The 20,640-nt window shown below is 41.4% G+C and overlaps 1 protein-coding gene across 1 annotated transcript in view; it reads right to left on the bottom strand.

Annotated features, from left to right (window-relative positions):
- Nucleotides 1-1,530: 1,530 nt before the first annotated feature.
- LOC124124731 (thioredoxin-related transmembrane protein 2 homolog) overlaps nucleotides 1,531-20,640 on the bottom strand; it is a 43,379-nt gene continuing 24,269 nt past the window's right edge. The window contains exons 5-8 of the mRNA XM_046487978.2: nucleotides 18,094-18,200; nucleotides 10,549-10,614; nucleotides 6,691-6,817; nucleotides 1,531-5,698 (exon numbers count right to left, since the gene is read on the bottom strand). Of these exons, the coding sequence (XP_046343934.1) occupies nucleotides 5,609-5,698; nucleotides 6,691-6,817; nucleotides 10,549-10,614; nucleotides 18,094-18,200 (390 nt within the window). The 3' untranslated portion in view covers nucleotides 1,531-5,608. The remainder of the gene's footprint in view (nucleotides 5,699-6,690; nucleotides 6,818-10,548; nucleotides 10,615-18,093; nucleotides 18,201-20,640) is intronic.

Genomic DNA, 20,640 nt, shown 5'->3' with positions numbered 1-20,640 from the left:
AGTGGTCTCGATGACTTGAATGGCAGGGGGTGGGAGTTCCCAGTCGTTGGCATTCGTCATATCAATACTTGGGCTTGCGGTCACCACTTCCACCTCTGGAGCGGTAAATTGTTGGTGGTACGCCTGACTGTGGTCAGCTGATCAAGCAGGTTAGGGTTGTCCTCAGAAAAGTCTTGAAGAATGCCCCTCTTGGTCATGGCCTACACCTCGAGAGCCAGAGTACTGTTGCCTGAAGCATCGGTGCCACTGTCGCCATGGAGAACTGGTATGTCGCTGCAGATAACGTGTAATTCATCGATGAAAGTGTGGATAATGGCAACAGTGATGTATCAACAGTGACAGGATGAGATTGCGTCGGTGGGGAAGGGGTGGGTTTGGACAAGTCGGACATTCTTATTAAAGATAGGCACCGCTTCCGAGTCTGCTGGATCTGCCTTGAAACCTTTTTTTGGAGAAAACAGTTGGAGAGAGGAGCAGACTATCTTTGCACCTATCCAGGCGCAGATGGTAGTTCAATTTAGACATAAAGCATGCAGGTCCGACCCCAATTTATTCCCTTGACAGTTGCTACAATGATAGTGTATTCAAACTGCGTTCCCAACTGATGATGTATGCTATAATCATTATCCTAGTCTTGTGGGTTTATGAATAATAAGTTTAACACAAAAAACTATGAGTTTGATAACAATAATATCGCTAAGGTACGGCAATAAATTGCAATACAATGAATACAGAACACATGCCAAGACAATATGTGACTACTAGGTGAATTCAAGATGGCTGATTTGGAACAACAATACGTCTGATGGTTTTTGTGGTAAACACCACACCAGACGATAAATATTAATGCGATGGCATGAATCATATGAAATATATATATGGTAGGCACCATTATAATTCACAAGAATAACAATAGAGTATCAAACACTCGAAGGATTCAAGTAGCTAATGCAGAGACACAAAAACAGGTCTTGTTTCTGGGCATGACAGCAGTAATGTGCTGTTCAGTGATGTCACTACTTCAGGGGTCACATATAAGCTGTGTGACAGGCTAAGCCCCACAACCAGTTGGAACAACATTTTCTTCAGCATATATACACAAGTGTGCGCTCACTTATACAGGTCTCTTCCCCTGGTACGGTAGAACCCTCTCCCTCATATGTATCCTCCATGCTGTAATATAAGTCTTATTACCAGTAATTGAATGCTGCTCTTTCCCAGCATCATGGTTATTAAGTGAGACAGGAGATCCAAGCCATCATGAAGTAATTAGAGTCGAGTTGTCCTACATACATTTTATGTCAAATCACAAACTTTTTAAAGACAAGAGAATACAATATCTGAGAAAATGCTTTTATCTTGGGGCCAACAGTCTCATGAAACAAGGTGGATCTGATTGAGTACAACAGTGTCAGGAAACCAGAATTGCTGTCCGTAATACTAGCTCCAATGTTGGCTTCATACAGCTCCTACTTTGGCCAAAAGTTTGTTCCCTCTGATATGTGTGTAAGGAGAAAGAAGGCAGTAGAGTATTTTAAAAAAACATTTATTTTCATGTGTATAGATAATAACAATTGAACATTCATATTCTGATTATAAAATATACATACCGCTTCATTATGTTGTACCCATACAGAAAGTCATCTTCCCAAGAACAACACATGACGGGCGATACAGAACAAGGTCCTTCAATCCTGTCAAGTACATTCAAACTGTGCACAATCTCATTAAAATCAGATTGTTTTGTGGTAGCAAGAACTAAGACCTGATGTTAATGAGATTGATCTGTATATGGCAGTCATATATCTGGAATATTGCCAAGCTGCCTTCAGTATTTCCAGCTAAAATACTGAGGATAAAAGTAACAAATATCCAAATGTTTCTAAATCTGCAAAAACAATTGCACTATCGTATATAATAAACATTGTTGCGATGTACATTATGTACTAAAGTTAAATTTACTTTAAACAAAGTTTGAGTTACTGAGACTTATAATACTTTTTTGGGCAATAACGTTTTTACTGATCACACATATTGTTTCTAATAGGTTCACAAAACACATTAAAATCCTAATAATATGTCATCATAAGAAGAAACCTGCATTTAGTGAGAGCTTATGAGCTACACATTTTGAACAGAAACTGGCTGAGCAGTGCCAACCATATTGAAAATCAGATTTAAATCTCTCAAGCAAATTCAGGTGTTGTCATTGGTGGGAACAACCATTCAAAGTTTCAGTGTTGTGGTTTCTGAGGAGATGATGTTTACAGTCGACGATACTGGCGATGACAACCATGCCAGGAAAGCAGACCATGACAAAAGCTCACTTGACTTTCAGTCTGGTGACCTACAAATGATGGATGCCAACAAGATAGTTTACACTGTAAAAGAAACAGCTGAAGAAATAGTTATTACCTATCATTGTCTGTTAAACCGGAATTACAGTTCAAGCGATGTTGGGACCGGTATAATGAACCCTCCGTCATATGGATCATCAGTACATTTGGTAAGACATATTCCGTACTTACAAAGAATGATCTGGTGACCCTCATTCCAGATGAGCGATTATTGCTAAGGTCACAGTCTTGTTGTAATAATTATGGCATGTCCTTGTTTGTTACAGTTTAGTGGTGATAGCACACTAAATGTTTAAAGTGCAGGATCTTTAGTAACATGTATTTAGTAAATACTTCGGAGAGGTTTGAAGTGGGCAGTCTTCATACAATGAATTTTATCAATTCATACAATAAAATCAAGTGTTAGTTTAATCATGTATTATTTTTCTTGGATCTTTTTATCTTTCTCACCCATTAAACATAGGGCAACTGGGCAAATACAATAACATTAAATCTATTGTTACTTCAACAGTATTTCTGATTGGTTTATGGATGCAACCAAACCCAACAAACTTTGAAAAGGTGTGACCCCGATCAGGTTATAATGCACGCTTCTAACCAGCTGTAAATGACCTTGAAGTCACTAACTTCAGATTATGTTAGCATCAATCTGTTATGAATTCAAATACGCATCCAAGTTGTATACACACACACAACTGAGAAGCACTTTTCCTGGAGTTTGGTTACTGTGCAGAAAGTGACTACATCCCACACAGATCAACAATGGTTTGGCTTTCCTTGCCTTGTTATTCATGAGACACAGTTGCTGAAGCCAAGTTGACAGCTGATCATGTCTTTAAAGCACTTGAAACCAGCACTGGTATAATCATTCAGACAACTTTGCCTTTAATAGATGAAAGTGTTTTATGTTTGTTCTTGAAATATTTAATTATTTTTCAAGTCGTAAGAAAACCCTGAAAAATAGAGCGTTTAATCAGATGCCTTCATTCATAGGAATGTATATGCTAAATTTCAGATGAAAGCGATCAAAGATTTTCTTAGTATTTTCCTATTTACAATCACTGGTAGGGACATGTTCATACAGTTTCAGCGTCACCAGTCTTGATGATTTTAAAAATATGTTTACTGATTATGACAATTGAAGGAACAATCAGCCATGACACATAAAATGGGTCTGCCGCCACTGTGGTCACCACCACCTTAAAGTCTTCCAACGCAACGGACAACACACAACACACAAACAAACTCAGCTGGCTAGATTCATGACATGCAGCTCTTCATTCAGCACACAGCTGGATCAGTAGCAGCAAGAGAAAGTCAAAGGCAAGGACACAATGAGCTACACACATTAATGAAGTCATCAATTAAAACACTACATATACACAACAGAGATATGTTATGCATGTTTCAGATTCTGCTATGTGTAATCAATAATGCAATATTAGCGCTACAACACAGTAACAGTGTCAAGTCTCTTAATCTGTCAGATTGCAGCAATACCAGGACTGTTCCACAACTGAAGACAGTAAAAGAATAATTGTGCAACATTGTTGTCACTCCAGTTACATACACTTTGAACAATATATACAAACTACAACATTCATGGTTTGGATTAATGTTTGGTCAAGTTTCAAAAGACAGGGGAATAACTGTCATATGATGAGCCCTATTCACTCCTACCAATATACCACATGTTGAGCCCCACTAACTCCTACCAATATACCACACGTTGAGCCCCACTAACTCCTACCAATATACCACACGTTGAGCCCCACTAACTCCTACCAATATACCACACGTTGAGCCCCACTAACTCCTACCAATATACCACACGTTGAGCCCCACTAACTCCTACCAATATACCACATGTTGAGCCCCACTAACTCCTACCAATATACCACATGTTGAGCCCCACTAACTCCTACCAATATACCACACGTTGAGCCCCACTAACTCCTACCAATATACCACATGTTGAGCCCCACAAGGTGATCCAGCGTTCAGTCTTACAAGTCATCATCACACTTAAATAACACATACATTAAATACCACACTGGCTCACCTCACTAGCAAAAGCATTTGTCCACCCGAGTAAGCAAAATAGTAACCAAGCCTAATTCAAAGGGTTGCAAAACAGTAATATAGTGTGGTCACTTTCATGGATTTTCACTCCATACACTAATTTGTTTGGAAGGCACCAGAAAACAATTCTTCAGAGATAACTGCATTTTTGTTATGGTCATGAAATCTTCATGATCAAAAATGAAGATGACACAAAAGACTTTTCTCCATCATTAACTAAGAAAGATGTTCAAAAGATGAACAAAATACTAAACATATCTTTGGCTGTTCTTGTCTACATGGTTCAGTAGGCTATTTGATCCAAATCCATAATTATCTCAGTGGTCACTACATCGTTGCACAACTGGGTCAGTCAACGAAGACATACTGCAGTCTGTGATGTTTGTTATTGGCCAACACCCATTTGGGCAAAAAATATTAATTACAAACTCATTTTTTATCTGGAATAATTATTACAATACATGTACACCAATCTCATTAAAATCAGATCTTAGTTTTCGCTACCGCTAAACAAAGATCTAAGGACACCCCATTACAGGTCACGTTAGAATGACCTTTCGCGAATTTTGACCGACCAATAAAATGACTGACAAGAAATCGACATTAGCCAATCAGAAGGCAGCTTTCTTGAGTTTTACGACACTAGTTTCAAACTGGCAACTACGCTTCGAAACATATTTTGCCGTGTTCTCGATTAAATATTTTAAAACTGATAAGAACATTCTGGAATGACATAGATGGCCTGGATTGAATTGATATAATCATAAAACCTGTAACTGTCGTTCGGAATACCCCATGTTAAATATTTCGTGGTTGCATGATTAGAAAACACATTCTGACTGTCACTTTCATGATCTGGTAAGCGACGCTCTGATTGGTTGGATGAAAGGTCGTTCTGAACCGTAATGGAATGTCCTCAGATCTTTGTTTGGCGATAGCGAGAACTTAGATCTGATTTTAATTAAATTGCATGTACACAAATACAACCCAATCTGTACCTAACTGCATTCCCACCTACATCCAACAGTAAAGATTTCAGGTTCAACCTGGATCTTTTGTTATTTTTATATTAAAAACCACAGGAAAGCCGAGGAGCTTGAGTGGTGTTGCGATGCCGACTAGAAGTCACTTGTGTGATCATGTACAGGTGACAATGATAGATGGGCCCCTCAGTCATCCTTTTTCTTCCTCACAACCAAGGGATTCTTCTTGCACTGGTTATAAACCTCATTCAATTCAAACTCTTTGACAAAGTTTTCCTGAAACAGAAAAATACACTGACAGACTTATTTTCATAAACAATTGAAATCATAAAGATGAGGTGAGTCTTTGTCCAAGAACAAGCCATGAATTGGCACATGATGAAGTTGTGGATGCTGGAGGTACAAGAAAGTCACTTGAACGTCATGAAATATCTGCAACAGCTCCTTCTCCCTACATTTCAAGAAGATGAAATTATTACATACACATACAGGATTCAAAATTAAGTAACTTTGTTCCAAATTCAGAAGTATTTTAACACTGCATTTTGCATTCAATAAGGGCTGAAACAGGTACCCCGGGTACCTAGCCAAGGGAGGGAAAAGCTGTTACCATGATATTAAATTAGTTACCCTGACCCGACCACTGATCATGTGAGTGTAGATGAGAAAAAATAATATTCCAAGTATCTGCACTAGTCGTCATAGAGAAATATAGTGGTCTGAGGTTCAAGTTTTCTAAGACAAAAGGCAAATTTTAATGCAGGAAACAAATGTTGTTTTTTACATGGAACATACACAAAGGATAGTATCTAAATGTATTTGACATTATTGTCGCCTGACTCATGAATCCCTGCCTGCAGAAAGATGTCGTGAGTGAGTGAGTATGGTTTTACGCCGCTTTTAGCAATATTCCAGCAATATCACGGCGTGACACCAGAAATGGGCTTCACACATTGTACCCATGTAGGTAATCGAACCCGGGTCTTCGGCATGATGAGCGAACGCTGTAACCACTAGGCTACCCGACCGCCCCATGTCTCTCACGAAGATAACACATGCATGTTGTGCAGGGGTTTCACACTGGATGCCCAACACGTTTTTTCACAACAAGTTTTGGCAAATTCCTATTTTAGCATATGTTTACATTTCTTTGTAATTGGCAAGACTGTATGATGTGTTCATTAACTGCCCTTACCTTGTTTACCACCCCTCATCTTAATTAGTATGGGACAACTATACTCATGTTGAAATGAAAGGAAAAAACTCACCTTTGTTGAAGAGAACTTGAGTGTATGATGTTTGGTGGATAATGGCCGTCTTGTCTTTTCCTTGCCATCCTCAAAGAAGACAATAGTAGGAAGCTGTCTGGACCAAGCACTATGGTCTATCTTAAACCTAAAAACAGAAGATCCACAATTACACTCACATGGACATCAATTGAAATGTGCCATGAATTCTACTCTTTATGGTCTTTGCATTGTTCACGATGTCTCAGTGATACGCTGGAGGGAGGCCAAAAGGTATGCAGCTCACATGAGTCGCAACAACAGTGGCAGATTTGTGTGGGCAAGTCTAGGGGGGTCTGGGGGCATGCAAATGGTTGTCAGGTTTTCAATCATATTTTTTGGAGTGTTTTTGTTTGTTAAATCTTTGATTATATTTTCACACGGGGAGATGATTTCTTCTGAGCACTATTGTTTTTATAAAACGCGATTTTCTGCGTTTCCGCAGAGATTTCACATCCCTGTATCTTATTTAGGGGGCCAACAAATATCTTCATATCACTACCTGAGTGTCTTGTCTACATAGTTAGATCTAGGGCCCAACATATTTATCTTCATATCACTACCTGAGTGTCTTGTCTTCATAGTTAGATCTAGGGGCCAACATATTTATCTTCATATCACTACCTGAGTGTCTTGTCTACATACCAGTAGTTAGATCTAGGGCCCAACATATTTATCTTCATATCACTACCTGAGTGTCTTGTCTTCATAGTTAGATTTAGGGGCCAACAAATTTATCTTCATATCACTACCTGAGTGTCTTGTCTTCATAGTTAGATCTAGGGGCCAACAAATATATCTTCATATCACTACCTGAGTGTCTTGTCTTCATAGTTAGATTTAGGGCCCAACATATTTATCTTCATATCACTACCTGAGTGTCTTGTCTTCATAGTTAGATCTAGGGGCCAACAAATATATCTTCATATCACTACCTGAGTGTCTTGTCTTCATAGTTAGATTTAGGGGCCAACAAATATATCTTCATATCACTACCTGAGTGTCTTGTCTTCATAGTTAGATTTAGGGGCCAACAAATATATCTTCATATCACTACCTGAGTGTCTTGTCTTCATAGTTAGATTTAGGGGCCAACAAATATATCTTCATATCACTACCTGAGTGTCTTGTCTTCATAGTTAGATTTAGGGGCCAACAAATATATCTTCATATCACTACCTGAGTGTCTTGTCTTCATAGTTAGATTTAGGGGCCAACAAATATATCTTCATATCACTACCCCATTCCAGAGTGAGACATTGCATCATTGTCACATCTATTTCAATTATGACACAGGCATTATCAAACAGTTTAACATAGCAATTTCAGTACAAACAAAATATGGACATTGACAATGCATGTGATGATTCTACCACAGTCAACTCTCATACTTCCATTCATGATTCTGAAGATCAGCTAAAACAGAAGCTAAAACAACAAGTGGCACCTGATGAAAACATTATATCAAGGAAAGTTTGGTGCTTTGCCTCTTTCTTAACATTACGCAGCTTTCTTGTCTCTGATGGCCCCAAGGGGCCCCCGACAGATATAGTACACACTCCAGGTACTCAAGTGTCAGATTTTGTTGCAGAGGAGCATATGAGTACACCATGTGTTCTTCAAATACTTTCCATTAGGGTGCCACGATATGCCTTCCTCATGTATAGATACATATAAAGATTTTTTAACCAGTTTGTGTTTAACAAGCATGACTGATTCATTAAGATTTGTTGTAATATAATTATAATACCTTCAATACCAAATATGGCTCCATAATCACATATGTTATGTAGTATTATTATAAAAAATGAATTGATCGTGTCATAGCTTGGCATCAGAAGGAGCTTACTTAGCTTACTTGCACGGTCATGTGAACATGAGTCGTCAAATGTATTTTGTCGCCTATATTTACTAATGAACTGTAGCACAACACAACAGATTCTACAAATGTAACATTACCATTACATAAATACCATATGAAGTTGTATAATTATTAGCAACAAAATTTCAGTTAAATCCAAAATTGATTATTGCAAAACTTTGCAAGACCTGAAGTTTTCAGATAGCTAGCCTCATCCACCCTCATCATGCTCTTATATCAGTACAGCCAGCCTTCTAGAAACATCTCCAACTATCAAGTCTGTCGTTCTTGTCGTTTACACAAAGGCAGATAACCATGAACCACATGCTGCCACAGAACTAAGGATAACTGTAGAAAAAGGTGATAGTTATCACTTGGATGCATAACTGCATTTCGTAAGAAAGTTAGAATGTCTCCCTTGAGCACTTGAACAAGTGGTCTTCCCCACCTGCGTCTGTGCAATTCGAAAACAATTTCCGGTGAAACAAGTATTCAGTTTGGTCTTCTCTAAATAATACTTTTTGAAAATCAATACTCAATCAAAAAGATGAATTGATAGATGGGTGGTCATATCATGTTTACCGTATATTGCCATCTATAAAGCAACCCCAGCCTCAACAGGACCCATCCCCCAACCTCCAGTTAAAGCCTTAAAAATCAATGCTAATCTACATACCCCGTCTACAAAGCAAATCGAAATGAAACACCACCATCACGTACACAATCCCTACATTTGCAATAAAAATGTGCTTGTCTTTCGCAGAAAAAAATTTACATTGTATCCCTTCAGGGATTTCAGCTAAACGAACAGGTGATTATAATTAAACTTGGTTAATACAAATTTAAAATTTGAGATAAAACTTCAATAGACATGATGATTTACCGATTAAATTGTCTTTCATAAGCATTTTTTATATGCAGAGGTTGAGATTACCATATGTATTTTCTCGTAAACTAAGCTGGAAGCAGCCATCAGCTGTACACACATTTTCTTGGAATCTACCTGTGATTCAGTTAAAAGTTACCCAAAAATATAACTTTATATATACAAATTTTGATACAATGATGAGAAGAATTGTATCTGAAACTATTGTTTTATCAGGAATAATATATTCCAATACTATGTTATTTTAGTAGTAGCCTTACTTTATATATTTGAAACAAATTAATAACCAAAAGCATAGCACTTTGGTACAGCTGATTGCTATTGTCGAACATGTATGGAACAATATGACCAATCACCGCCGATGCTCCCACGCTAGCGATCGTGAAATCTTTATGTTAACACATAATAGTCAAACTACAACAAATATGACTTTCAATGAGTCAAAGTATGGCATTTATGATATATATATATATCCATTGAATGGATTCCATTCTCTGTCCACTAAAGAGTTTCAAGGCATCAATAGCAGTGGTTGCTGTAAATAACGACGAGTTGTGCAATCTACCGATCACTTCACACACGATTCATGAAATGAATGTGAACAATATTGAATGAGATTTTGAATAAAATTAATAAAATAGATTACAATCTTAAGTCCAGATATACAATGAACACTTTTTATAACCAGACAGTGTAATTACATGATTAATTTGCGTACTTCAGTATGGATTTGTTGACATGGTATTTCTGGTGGTACATGCTCATGGTAATGTCTTTGTGTTGGGGGAAAAAAACATCAAACCCTGTGTATAAGGCGACCCCCTTGAAAGCTCCAAATTCTAGGGCATGAAAACTTGCCTTATACACAGGAATATATGGTAAATGCAGAATGTGTAAATACATCTGAGAACCATGAGATCCATATTTTCCATGCAGCAATATCAAGAATGGGTGAATAGAAAACATAATTATTACATGTCACATGGCAGAATAAATATCCTGCTCTGCAAACAGCAAAATCTACATGATCTTCCAGTAATAAACATGATGACTCCCTGTAGGCATGATGTTGAACTGTCTGGATAACACTTACTTCTCAGCTAAAGCTGGATATCTGGACACATCAATTTTACCAAATTTCAGATTGTTTAGGGAGTACCTGCAACAACAAATAATGTTCTTTCACTACTTCCATGTATTTTCTTTTGTAAATCTGAAACAAATAATCATGATCTTATGAAAGATATTATGAACACATGCCATTTAGAAAGTGGTCAAATGTAACAAATGTTATCCTAGATATAACATTTGTTATGAAAGATATTGTTTTAAAAATTGAAATTTGTCAAAATCATAAAACCAGAAATCCTGTGAGGATTGTGATAACCTGGAGCTATGTAGACATTGTCATGACTTCATGTTTACATGGAACCTCTCCACATTGAACTGATAAAATAACTGCAGGCAATCTCAAACTGACCACTTTGGCTGGCTCTCACACTGTGTCATGTGTTTCTATATAGTTTTGAATCAATGTACATTTGAATGTTGCACACTTTATGAGTCGTGTGTAGGATGGGATAGATGCTCAATCATTGCACATGTTTTAAAGGTCTACAACTTTGCTGAGCTAGCAAATCAAGAAGTTGTCTTACTGCTTATCTTCATTACCATAAACCCTCAAACATTAGTGCCATGACACTGTAGCTCACCTGTTAATGTAGTTAATGGTTCAAAATGTCAACAAAGACAGTCGAAGATAACTGGTTTCATTATTCATTAACACTAATAAAATCTAGATAATTTTCATATTTTTATAATTATCCTGCACCACTCCTTAATGCATTCCCTGCTCACCTTTGACAGTAGTGAAAGCTGTGATTAATCCTGCTAGAAGAAATAAAGATGTACAGACGCCACCTGTCACAGGGTGAAAGGATATAGGTCTTTCTATAGGAACATTGAAAATCACAAGGACAGACAAGCAGCAAAATTGGGTTTAATTTAGAAACACGTCTGTACTGTATGGTGACCAGCAGGGATATGAAGACATTGTATGTCTATCACTTCCGGTGTGGCATGGCAGCTAGTGATTGGGGGTCCTGCTATGGAACAACTTCTTTATTTCTTCAAGCAAGATAAATCACAGCTTTCACTACTGTCAAAGGTGAGCAGTGAATGCATTAAGGAGTAATGCAAGATAAGTTAAAAATTCTGAGGAGGATGATCTGTAACAATACTGCAGCAAAAGAACTACCCATTTTTTCACATGTCAGGAGTCTTAGATTTAGTAAAATCTTAATATTTTTTACATTTGTATACTTATCCTGCATTACTCTGCATGCATTTACTGCTGTCTTTTGACAGAGAGACGAACTGTGTGAGACCCAGGTGCTGAAGAAAGTTGTCCCAACCAGTACAGGAAGCAGCGCCCTCTCACAGTCGGCACGTGAACCGGAAGTCATGACGTCACATCAAAACACATAACTGCTTTAAACATAACATCTGAAACTTCGTGACGAGGCAGCATAGCGAAGGGAGGGCACTTAGACTTCGTATTGCAGGATAAGTATACAAATGTAAAAAATATTCAGATTTTACTAATTTTTTTAACTTATCCTGCATTACTCCGTATTGCATCTTTATCAGACGGCATGGCTGGTGGGCATACCTTCAGATGTGATCCATAATAAACCCTCGTCAAGGGCTGATGAATCCGCACCAAATACAAGTGATAACCGGAACATCTACGACAATTCCTGTCTTCAGGAAACAAGAGTTGATGCAAAAAGGAAACACCTAATAGGTAACCGAAATAGAATGAGGCGGATAGCCCCAAACTAGAACTTACCTAAGAGCAAAAGCGAAACGCAGTAGAGCCCTCTAATCTGAGGTGATAAACACACTCGGGGCATCGAAGAATCGGCGGCAATATCTACGATCATTCCAAAGAGCGAATGCGAAACGCAGGAGAGCCCACTTACCTGGAGGTGAGGAACACTGGAGAGGTCGATGGGCACCACTCCGGGTATCGGAGAATCAGCGGCGTTGGTGTCAGCGTTGGTGTCTACGTCCATTCCTGTTGTCAGGAAACTAGAGTTGATGCAAAAAGTAAAACCCGGATAGGTGACAGAAATAGAATGAGGCGCTTAGCCAACAACTAAAACTGACCTAAGAGCGAATGCGGAACGCAAGAGAGCCGTCTTGTCTCAGGTGATAAACACCAGAGAGGTTGACGGGCCCGGCTCAGGGTATCGGAGAATCAGTGGTGTTGGTGATAGGTGACCTGTTGGGCTACAAGCAGGGACCAAAACTGTGAATGCCGGCGACATCTTCCAAGGCTACATCACGGAAGTAGATGTTGGCGAAGGCGGTGTAAGATCGCCAAGAACAGGCTTCCATGAGCGACTGAATAGAACAGTTATACTGTGAAGAACCATGGTAAAAACTGACCTGATTTTGTGTGGGTTGATAGCCTTGGGGGGAGGGTCCAATCTGGCAGCTTTAAAAGCTTGGAGGATGATCGCCCCGAGCCACAGGGAAAAGTATTCCAGCTGACCAATGACTGCGACGAAGGGCAGACCTGTAGAAAAGAGGTGTTTCCTGGACTTGCGACAGGCTTTAGATCATCATAGAAAACCTTCAGTGCCCTTACTGGGCATAATAACGCTCCTCCTCATCCTCGGCACCCACAATGGACGAAGGGGCAGGGGATAATGAATGAACTATCAGGCTCTCCTGGGAGTTGATTCTTTACGATGAAGTCCCAGCATGATCCATGATGAACGACGCCCTGAGTACTGCATTCGAACCGGACAACGGAGACATCAAAGGCGTAGATCTCATTGACCCGAGCGGCAGTAACTGAAACCAGTAGAAACACCGTCTTCTTCCTTAGGTCATAGAAGGAAGACGTTTGGAGTGGTTCGAAGGGAGCTGTACGAAGAGCATTTAAGACCTCATTCAGATCCAACGCAGGCGGTCTGAACTTGGCCATCTGGTCTTCAACGGAACGAGCACAGCCAGGCCTGTAGTTCGGGAATTTTCGTCATTCTCCGATTGTCCGGGATGGAGTTGAGGTATGTGGAGAGGTAGAGCCCTTCAACCGACAGGTGCTGCGCGAATACAGACGGAACTGAGCCAGGAACTGCGGTGACGCTGTCATCGGATCCTGGTATTTGTCGGAACAGAATACCTGGAACGAGCACCATTTATCATCATACAGTCCCTGTGTAGATGAACAGTGGGCTGAAGCAATAGCCTTGGCCGCTCTAGCCGAATAGCCCTTGGCTTATGGGGCTTTCTGCAGATGTGCCAGGTGTGCAGACGAAACAGTTTGGGTTTTAGGGTGTGGCAAACGACTGTGTGGATGGAGCAGAAGGTTGGACCACATCGGAAGTTCCAGGGGTTGTCTCTGGCGATGTTTCGGAGGTCAACAAACCAACTTCTGACCGGCCTACAAGACTCGACCAAAATCAGTGGCAGATGCCGAGTGGCCTGGATCTTTGAAGAACCGCGGGAGAGGGAACTGGAGGCGAAAAAGTGTACGCGTGTAATCCTTCCCAGGAAAAACTGAAGGCGTCGACTGCCACAGCAGCCGGATCCGGCACCGGAGAAATGTAAGGTGACAGCTGACAGTTCAGAGATGTGGCAAACAGATCGATGTTTGGTGTGTCAATTGTTTGACATAGTCTGGCGAAGACATCTGGGTGGAGCTTCCATTCAGTGGGAGCCAACAGAGTCTGTGCAAGAACATGCTCTCAACCTTTTTCTTAAATTACAGATCCAGTCTGACCACCAAGTCGAGGAAGCGGAAGGTCTGGTTTAGCAGGGATGGAGAGTGGAGAGTACCCTGGTTCCTCAAACACCACACTATGGTGATGTTGTCAATGGACATGATCAACAGGGCGTTACCAAGAATTCTCTGCCTGCAAGTGATGTCCTGGATAAGCGCTTTTATTATAGGCATAAAAGTACAGTAATTAACAACTAATTAAAGTAATTAACAATTCATTAAGACACCTACGTGATTGTATATAAAGGTCAAGAAGAGGAGTTGAAACCAGTAAGATATGAACATAACACATTTATATATATATATACTACTCTGATAGTTGAAGACTACGGGGAACATACTTGGCCACGAACAACCAGGGGTGAGGGTAGTAGGTCGAGGGTTAAACATTAATGAAAAACGATTAACCAGATGGGAAGTAGATAAAAAGTGGAATGGAGATGTTAGGGACCTGAGACATATATGGTATTGGGGGGGAAATAGTTTGAATTCCAAAAGGATGAGAAGCCTCATCATGGCAGGTCCGAATAAGGTGCTAGTTATTAGATAAGAGTGGGTTAGAATGATCTAGTGTAGGGGGGAAAGGTGGTTGACCAATGATAGATGGAAAAATGAGTAGAGCTGTGACGTAGGTACCGGTTTAAAAAGGGGCATAGCCCCAAATTGAGAGGACAGCTAAGAACGGCGAGAGAACGGCTAGGGAGCGGCTGGGGAGACTACATCTGGACTGGTGCTCCGCTCTCGGCTTGTTGTCACGATCTTTCAAACCAGAAACCAAACTTAGGCACCAGCATTTCGACTGAGACTGAAGCTTTGCGGCCGAAGTCTCGTAATTAAGTGACAAATAGAGTGGGTTGACCGGCAACACAAAGTGGGAATAAAAGCTGTTAAACGAAGATCAATCTTTGTGCTTGTTGGAGGAACTACGGTAATAGGTCCAAGGCCCTCGGGTACTGACATTGTACCTCTCGCTAATCCCAGACAGTCAGCACCAAAGAGCGAGGGGATTACCGTAGTTCAGAAGAAGAGCAACGCGACTGGCCACACCCTGGTAATTAATGACAATTAGCGCCGGTCTGTAAGGCGTTAAAATTACCTTGGACACTTTTATCACGAGGCTGTTGCTGTGCCAATGGTGTTGATCTCCGGATCACAGTGGGTCACAACATGGGCTGGTGTGGGCAATCACAGAACACTAGCCACTGACAAGGTGGAAGTGGAAGAGCGGGAAGTCATGGTAAATGAGGTTGTCTACAAGACTGCAAAGTTGAAAAGTCAGCAACAGGGGTCTCCGATCGTGTACCGTCGGGACGATACGTGGGGAGGTGTGCTCGCCTGAGAACCAAACCCCATGTAGACAAAATAAACCAGCTCCAAAATTGACTGCCGAGGCATTGACGTAACCGGGTAGTCGGAAGTCAAGGCAATGTGTCCATCTGAGGAAATCTGTAAATGTAGATCGCATCGTACTGTACGAAGTAATGTGATCGTTTCCATCCCCTGAGCGTCGTATTAGCGCTCCTGTTCTATATCGAGGTGACGTTAAAGGACGACAACACGATACTAGGAAAGTAGTCAACAGGGGCAATGGAACGGTCGTGGGACGAAGGAGAATATCGATGCTGTATCTGGTAGCCAAGGCTGAAGATATGAAGATGTCGTAGTCTAAAAGATCAAACTGTACGAAGGAAGGTGATCTTTTTCATCCCTTGAACACCGTACAGGCACTATGATTCTTATAGTGAGGGGGCGATGAAACGAGGTGCCTCGCGACAGCCGTGTTGGCAGCGGAGGACTATCGTTTCCATCATCTGCGCATGGAAGGACTGCGACAGGCGTCTGGTTGAGTGGTTGCACCATGCATACATGTAAGCATGCAAACCAATCTGTAGAAATACATTGCACTGCTCGCCATGGTCAGTTGACCTAATTGAGTTGTTGAGTTGTTGACAGTCGGAGTACATGTAAATCACAGCCGCATTGGAGGTGCAATTTCCACACACAGACAATCCTCAATGAACTGTGTGGTAGACAAACAAGTGGTGTACCCAAGTTTTAAGAAAAAACGCGGGAGCACCGGGGGCACTGTGGATAACCCGGGGAGCGCCGAGGAAGAGTCTCTTTGAGGAACGCTGGCGCTGAGGCAGGGTAGAGGAGCGTTGGTGTCGGCGATGTCGACGAAGAAGACAGTGGATGTCCTTGTCAATTGGCGGGGCCGGTGCAGAGCGATATGATACACCGTGATATGCGAGACCAGTCAACCATGATCCCGAGAAGTGGGTACCCGGTAGCCTATGACGAAGAGGTCAAACAGGCTTGATGAGCCTGAACAGTGAAGATATGCCAGTTCTGATACAGACGCTGTCCACCAGAAGCTCTGTTTCGATGGAAACCTGCAGGTCATCTCTCTGAAAGCATGGCGCTTTATACGACGGGGTTAAGGAGAAAGTCGCCAGTCGGCAAGTTGAATCAACCTAAATGTCTATTGGTTGAAAGATTCCTTCCAGGAAGTTGAATGATAGTCACGACTCCGAAGACGTACGGGAGAGCAGCGACAATTGAAAGACATGGTTTCACCTTGCTTCACCATGTGACGATCTATGAGATGTCAGTGGCGCTGAAAAGGCAATTGCCCAAGATCGGTTGAGATACTCAGCTTGTTGATCTGGGCACGGAGGGCTTGTGGCGCCACAGGGGCCGGGAGAACCAGAGAGCTTGAGGCGCCAGATAGCTTGAGGCACCAGGAGCGTCGGACAGCTGGGGGCGACGGGAGTGCCGGTGGTGTTGGTAGCGCTGGAGGCGCTGGGACGCTTGGCTGAGATACGCCGGGTGCGCCGTCAATGCCTCTGCTGTCAACATAGATGGATGAGGAGACGGAAGACCCGTTCCATTACGGGCGTCACCGGAAGGGATGATGTTGTCCATAAAGGTGACAGTAAGTATGGAGTTGTAAGCCATATCTGGGGGTCGACAAGCATGTTGAGTGAGGTGTGTCCTGGATACTCGTATTGAGTTGAAGGAGCACAGCAACAAAGGACTGCAACATCGGCACAACATCGGCAAAGTACAGGGCATCGTACAATCACTGCAGCAGGGGCGGCCCCGACCAGATTTTTTCCCCTGGCAAAAGTGCAGCGAGGCAGAAAATCGGGAATTCAAGCAAAACATAACTATGTGGCAAAACAACAAAGTATGGGAAGCATAATGTAACTCAAAAACTTTGTATTTTATTGAAGTTTATGGGAGCAAACAATTACGCTAAAAGGTAGCGAAAAGGCAAAGCTTTAAGCATAAAATATAATACATAAATTTAATGTATTATCCAAGCCAAAGAAAGATTTCAAAACGCAGAACACAAAATTACTTTGCCATGTGGTGAATGGCAAAAATGGCAGGAAAGAAACAAAATGGCGGGAACAATATTGCGCCCGTAAATTACTGTGACTAGAGCCTCAAACGAGCGATAAACGTTACAATTTACAAATGGGAAGACCCTAAAGGTAACAGCCCATAACCAGGTAACGATGTAGCAGCAGACGATGAATGGAGAAACACGCAAAATATAGAAACAATAAGCTTTTATTTCCACAAGGGATACAAAGTACGTCTGTCTGTGGAGGTCACAAAGCAGTTATGTGTTTTGATGTGACGTCATGACTTCAGGGTCACGTGCCGACTGTGAGAGGGCGCTGCTTCCCGTACTGGTTGGGACAACTTTCCTCAGCAGCTGGGTCTCACACAGTTCGTCTTTCTGTCAAAAGACAGCAGTAAATGCAATACAGAGTAATGCAGGATAAGTTAAAAAAAATTGCCTTTACTGTAAGCATAGAATGAAACACTCACTCAGCTGACACTTCAGAGAATGTTGGAGCAAACTGCATACAAGTGGGTGACCATGCTGCATAAAAAGTGATGAACCATCTAACTCTTGTGTCTTTCTCCAGCTCCTCCTGAAGCAATAGATGATGTTTGTGAATGATGTGTTGCATTTCATCTATCAATGTAGCATACACTATATTATTGCAGCAGTAATAATGGAACGCCATGGTGCACACTTACTAACCTATTAAATATGTCATACGCAAGATGTTTCTTGTTCTTTGTTCAACTTTAACAACACATCAATATGGATTTTTTTAAGCTGATTTTCTTTAGTTCAGTAAACAAAGTACCTGTCATTAGCAGCTCAAGGGCGGGCAACTCTATATCTTGTGGTATGATAAGTGTAGAATATACCCAGTTTTATATTATGCATAATCTGTATGCACACGAGGAGGTTTGGTCAAAGGACATCGTCCAAACAGTTCGAAATTTTAAAATAAATTGTATATTTACGTACTTATCTTATCTCACACTATGCATTTCTCTTTTTTCTTTCGATCCTAAGTGGAATATGCCTGAAAAAAAGGTTTCCAGCTTCTAAAGTAAACATACGCCAATCACGTATCTATCCCAGCCAACTCATTCTCTTTCAAGAGTGTATAGACTAAGGAATTGTGATGCAGGGATGGACAGATGGGAATATAAAGTGTTAGATAGGATAAGTTTATAACTATACAATTAATGGTAACATTTCTAAATTTTTAAACTTATTCTATCTCACACTGCATTCTATCCCACGGTTAGATGGTGGGGTGCAAGAAAGTGTCGTAAGAAAAGAAATTGTAAATAAGAATAAGAAACACCCTCAGAGAGTGTTAAGATCCTGACACGTAAACAAAGGAAACAAACGAAGTCAGGTACAATATGTGTGACTTGCTCATAAGCAAGCGTAATCGCATGTCCAAGTTGAATGAGTACAACTTACATTTGAGAAGGTATGGATCCGTTCTTTGAACCTACAACCCGGGGCAATGAAGGTATAAGATCAGTGAAGTTATAAGCTCGAAGGATGAACAAGTGCATCCAAAACGAGATCCTAGTATGAGACACTTACGCAGCGGATGCCAAGGAGAGCGGAGCGAACAGTCGAGGTGGTTTCGCTGCTTCCAGGTTGATCTGAAGAGCCTTACTGGACACAAAGATACGTCTTCGCGATCGTCAGGGTTAAGGTTGGACATAAGAGGGGGAATGGTAAATATTTGATCACGTTGACCAAGAACTTTCCCATGTGAGGTACGTTCAAAATGCACTCTGTTGACATCTAATGCATGTATTTCGCTCACTCAAGCCGCAGTTGCAAGGGCCAGAAGAAATACCGCCTTCAAGGCAATTTTTGAAATCCTTCTTGACCAGAGGTTTGTAAGCAGTCAATGTTATATGACGAAGTTTGAAGTTAAGATCCCAGGTCGGTGGGCACGGAAATAATCGGCAAATCCAATGGAATACCCTTGGAAGTAGTCGCCATTCCGTGGGAGATGGTTTGTCATGGCGGGACAGGACAGGGAGTCGGCTATGACCGAGATGCCAGCAATGTGTCTTGCTCCAACCTGAAGGTTGCGCAAGTCAATCAGGTGAAAAAGGTCGAATGTTAGAGACAGTAGTGACATCAACTTGGTTGATCCCATCTTGTCTATGTACCACACGACTGATACGTTGTCTGACTTGATCATCAGTGTATCAGTGTGGAGGACTGAAGGCATGTCGACCAATGAGGCACTGCCAGAGGTGAAGGGTCGGGGTGAATGGTTGCAAGGAGACTTCTTCAGACATTTGATGGCAGTAGCCACCCACCACTGGAGGTGTGGATGTAGGTGGTTCAGGAGAGTGATTAGAACCTGAAAATTGACGTACTGAAGGTAGAGCTTGAGGAAGCACTGGATTGGATGTCAGGAGTAGGGACGAGTCCAAATTTAGTACCCGGGTATCTACACCCCTATTACCCGACCCTACCCCGGTACCCGCAGTTGGTTTCAAAAGATAGGTACAAAATGTCCAATTGGGAATAGTTTGAGAGTAGCCCTGGCAAAATGTATTTAGATACACATATAAAACGATGTGGTCATGCAAACACTGAAGTTGACTGAAGTTTCAGCTTTGGTTCAAACATATGTCAGTCAGAAGGAACGTGTTCATAGTCATGACGAAATGCAAACATAAGAGACTTAAAATTGTTGGGCAACCATGTAGTTATATAGTGAATTTTTGTCATGAAACAATATATCACGTGACTAACCATGGGTCCAGGTAGTCCTGTGGGTACCCGGGTCCTTCTCAGCACCCACCCGACCCGAGTACCTGAGTTACCCGTCCCAGCCCTAGTCAGGAGGCAGAGAAGTTGTTGCCACTGGCGCAAGGGAAGTGGCTGATGGAGTGCCAATGGAACGAGGCGTTACATCTTCTCCCAACGATCCTGGGAAACATCTTGCCCAGGCTCAGTCGACGAGGGCTCCATTGAACTGAAGACATTGTGTAGGAATCGTTTCGGACTTTGTGAAATCGAGGTGTCAA

This window comes from Haliotis rufescens, unplaced genomic scaffold (assembly GCF_023055435.1).
Source record: "Haliotis rufescens isolate VD_foot unplaced genomic scaffold, xgHalRufe1.0.p SCAF_36, whole genome shotgun sequence".
In the NCBI taxonomy this organism is placed as follows: domain Eukaryota; kingdom Metazoa; phylum Mollusca; class Gastropoda; order Lepetellida; family Haliotidae; genus Haliotis; species Haliotis rufescens.
This window is presented reverse-complemented; position numbering and strand designations above follow the sequence as displayed.